Source organism: Bicyclus anynana, chromosome 1 (genome assembly GCF_947172395.1).
Source record: "Bicyclus anynana chromosome 1, ilBicAnyn1.1, whole genome shotgun sequence".
NCBI classification, from domain to species: domain Eukaryota; kingdom Metazoa; phylum Arthropoda; class Insecta; order Lepidoptera; family Nymphalidae; genus Bicyclus; species Bicyclus anynana.
The window spans coordinates 19013161-19017539 of NC_069083.1; the positions used below are offsets into that span (position 1 = coordinate 19013161).

The following is a 4379-nucleotide window of genomic DNA, read 5'->3' on the forward strand; positions in this document are numbered from 1 at the left end:
CAATTTTCACAAGTGCTTCTTGATAAATGATGGACTTTCCATAAAAGCTATCAACCCCTGTTTCACCCCCTTCTGATTAAAAGTATCATATAAACTTTTACGTATAATCTCTAATCGTACCAAGTTTCATTTAAATTCATTCAGTGCTATTAAGCTAGTTAAGGCTCGATGTTGATGCCCGGTCAGCAAAATCACAGACATACAGACAGGCAGACAGAGAGACGTACAAAAAATGAAAAAATAGAAATTTTAGTAGTCTATAGTTCTATCAATCTATTTATTTCAGCTTGCAGCTAGACTTCCTCTTGCGGTCCCCTCTCTGTGGTCCCACCTGTTGACTTTGTTTACATACGTACCAAGGAATTTTCTAGCATCGACATCTGCAATCTAATCTCGACTTTAAATTCAAGAAATTGAATTGCTTTTTCTTTAACATACAAAACACCTATTAAGGCAGTGGTTTGTTTCGAAATTTTAGTGCACTTTTCTAGAATGCGCTCGTCGTATGTACGTATGTATTCAAGCTGAATTTAAATCTTAATACTTAAGCAATGAGGTTCATATTTGATTGCGAGTGTATGTGTGGTTATGCTTGAGTAAAAATGGGTTGGTTTAATTCGAACGCTATTTCGCCTTAACGTCGTAGAGACAGCAAAACAATTTTTAAGTTGACATTAACGGTCGGAAGTCACAGCCTTGTTTACGTTTACATTTCATGCTGCCAGTTTCATTCTGTTTTCTAAACTGAAAACTGTATACATAATCAAAAGAATGCAAGTGCAAAAGTAGTCACAAAACAACTAAGCTGGCAATTTACTGAATCAAAATCTCCATAACGAATTACCCAAAATAGAAAATTTTAACATACTTTTAAATGCTGAATTGCATTTTAAATGCATTGCATTTTTAAAGTAATATTATAAACATTATAATGCTTGTTTTTTTCTTAAATGGTAATGCGATTTGACTCGAAAAGCAATCGATTAATTGTATTTTGTGAAAGAATATTTCAACCACCAACCGAATAGTTTAATGTAAACAAACAAACAAACAATCGAATCTTTTCTCTACATAATATTATATAGTATAGATTAATCTCGATCGTAACTAGTTATGAATGAATGTTAACGTATCTAATTCAATATAAAACTATCGATTATAACAGGATGGCAAAATGATGTAATGTAATTATTTAATTATGTAAAACACCTACAAGAAACAGGCGGAAAGAGTTAGGATGACCTACAAGTGGCGTTTCTGTTAACGGTACCCGCACACGCAGTCGTTGTGTGTGTTAACTAATCCCGGCGCAGGGGTCGCAAGCCGTGGTCCGACTTTTGATTTAACCAACTTTAAATATGAATTGATTTCAAAGTATCACACATTACAACACATCACACAACAAGTATCACAACACAAAAGAAGATATAATTTTCTTCTTTCTGGTAACACTATATTTTCTTTGAACGTTTTATTATATATATTTAAATCATCCGTAGGTATATGTTATATGTTGTATATAACTGTGGTATAAAACATTTTTAAAATAGGCATTAGATATCAGATATAATATTTAAAATTTTCCTTATACTTTCTATGATAACAATAACAATTTCGAGGAAAAAGTTTTATTTAATCCTTTCACTCGAGATAAAAATCTACAACAACAAATAAAATCAAAACAAAAAACCAGTCTGCGAGGTCAACGCACTACAAACGTAACCCACTTAGGGTCGTCGTGAGTCAGTGTGACTCAACCACACATTTCATTTTCACTTTCCCGTGTTGACTACACCTGCCCCTGCCTGCCGGGCAGCGTAGTTATCAATGAAACAAAACCGGCGTCGGTGTACGTTCTAGAACAGCCGGCGAAACTATATAAGCGCTGCAGCGACGCGGGACCGCCAATATACTGAATACCACACGAGAGCAACCACGCGAGAACACGATGTACAAATACGCGCTAGCACTTGCACTGCTCGCCGTCGCCGGCTGCGAGGAGAGACCCCACAAGACCACCCAGTATGTGGACCCCTTCGCGATGATCGACCGACACTTCACACACTCACTGGCGTACCACTACCTGTGGCCGTGGAACCAGCTCATACGCGCCGCGGCCGCACTGGACATCGAGGAGTCCCTGGAAGACCCGCAGATCATATCGGATTCAGAAAAATACCTAATCAACCTGAACGTCAGAAGATTCAAACCGGACGAACTGAAAATCAAAGTGAAGAACCGACACATCATCGTCGAAGGCAAACACAAGGAGAAGGACAACGAGAAGAAATACATGGCGAACCACTTCGTGCAACGCTTCGTACTCCCGCCTGGCACGCAGCAGGAGGAAGTCAGAGCGGTGTACAACGAGAAGCGCGTTCTGTCTATAACGGCACCGAAGCACGAGCTGCCGCCGCCTCTGCCGGAGAGGGAAGTGCCGATCGAAGTTATATTGCCAGAAGAGAATACCGAAGTGGTCGCTGAAAAGCTGGAGGAGGACATAAAAGAGACGGCGGCGCCATCGATTCCCACTTCATCAGTTACCCCATTAGAACAAATCGACTTGGAGGCGACGACTCACGTCGGGAAAATAAGGAAGAAAGAGCTGAAAACAACAACGAAAACGACGAAAGATAACGAAGTCACGAAGGGGATCGACGGCAACGGATTGGATTACGCGCTAATCGAAACCGACGAGTGAATGACTGAGCAGGGGGATGGGAAAAGACTGAAAATGAGCTTTAAAGTGAGTGAATGCATCTCGTTGAACGAGATAGTGCTGTGGTGTTTTGTCAATTAAGTATTAAAGTTATTCGTTTTAATTAAATAAAGACGTTATTTATTAAGTTTTGTTTTTTTTTATTTCTGTACCTGAATGGAATTAACTTGTTTAATTTATCATAGAGTAAAATCTAGATTTTAAACTAGAGTTAAAAATTAAAGGAAAATATTTAACACTTGATTACTTTGAATGTATTATGTAGTATTTCAATTAATTTGAATGTGTATTTCAATTTTTTTTCAATTTTTAACAGATGTTTTATGACTTATGTTATTATGACTTTAGTTAAAGTCATAGTCCCAGCTTAGTAAAGTTCCAGGTCACAACACACGACGCATTTACTTGGGTCACAGCAAAGGCAGACCTACTTCGATATTCACAAAATCGAACTAGTTATAACTTGGCATAGCAACTGAATTGTGGGTGATGTAGCTGAATAAAAGACAACTAAAATTGTTATTATATATTTTGGGGTCAAAAATGTTTTATACACGTTGCCGTTATTAAAATTGAGCCTCCAACATAAAAAGTATTATTTGTATTGTCTGTCTGTATTGTATGGTCGTGATCGTAACAGAGTCAAGTCAAAGTAAGCCCACAAACGCTTTAGGACAAGCCTGGTCTCTACAGGTCATATAATCTAACATCCTCGCTTGTACATAAACGAAATCGTGGAACAATCACTAGTCTAGCTATAAGGAAAATCCGATCTTCTAAAGTTATCACTACAATAGCCGGCTGCGATGCCAGACGCTTTACTTATTTTATTTTTAGAAAGTGGCTTCCGAGGCACGGAGTCAGGAGTATAATGGCGCAGGCGATTGGAAAGCTTTTGAAATCGGAGAAGTCTTACAAATACAATGGTAATGGCGGTCATTGTTTACAAACGTTTAAATAAAACATCGAAAGCTTAACTTCTCTCGCGATCATTCTCATTAAAGTCTAGTCTTGTAAAGTATTCAAACAGTAAAAAAATTTTTTTTTTTCTTATTCCTAATTCCCTACGTATGTGACGTCTGCCAACCCGCATTGGGCCAGCGTGGTGGACTATTAGCCGAACCCCTCTCATTCTGAGAGGAGACTAATGCTCAACAGTCAGCCGAATATGGGTTGATGATGATGAGTGTTAAACTCTTTTACGATAAAAGAGCAAGCCCGCCAACTCGCATTGAATCAGCGTGGTTAGTCAAAGCTCTATATAAGCTCTATTATGTTCTTCCCTATTAGGAGAAAGTACTGGATATATATAGGCTATATAGAAATGATTTGGAATTATTCAACCTTTTGTTATACGAAAAATAACCGAATACTAGGCAAACGAAATCATCTTCAACTGATCAGTACAATGTTCAAGTCATGGCTTTCAATTTGTGGTAAGTCACGTCTAAGTTATAAACAAGACTTTTTGCAGAATCCTCCATAGCAGTAACAGCCCATCTCCAGTAATCGACTATTTGCTTTTACTGTTCAATTATCTACAATCTTTTTTCGATCATACAATCTTTTCTCGGATCGAAGTAAGGAAGAAAATGATTGTGTAACTTTTTCAGTCGTATATATGTTTTGTTCATTTATTTTTGCTAGCAGCAGAAAGATA

The 4379-nt window shown here is 37.8% G+C and overlaps 1 protein-coding gene across 1 annotated transcript; it reads left to right on the forward strand.

Annotated features, from left to right (window-relative positions):
• Positions 1 to 1886: 1886 nt before the first annotated feature.
• Positions 1887 to 2846, forward strand: LOC112054673 (protein lethal(2)essential for life). Its single transcript, XM_024094536.2, has one exon. The coding sequence runs from the start codon at positions 1949 to 1951 to the stop codon at positions 2699 to 2701; it is 753 nt and encodes a 250-aa protein (XP_023950304.1). The 5' UTR covers positions 1887 to 1948; the 3' UTR covers positions 2702 to 2846.
• The last annotated feature ends 1533 nt before the right edge of the window (positions 2847 to 4379 follow it).

What these genes read in the sequence shown, in the direction of transcription:
- LOC112054673 (XM_024094536.2), top strand. Translation starts at nt 1,949, where the DNA reads ATGTACAAATACGCGCTAGCACTTGCACTGCTCGCCGTCGCCGGCTGC.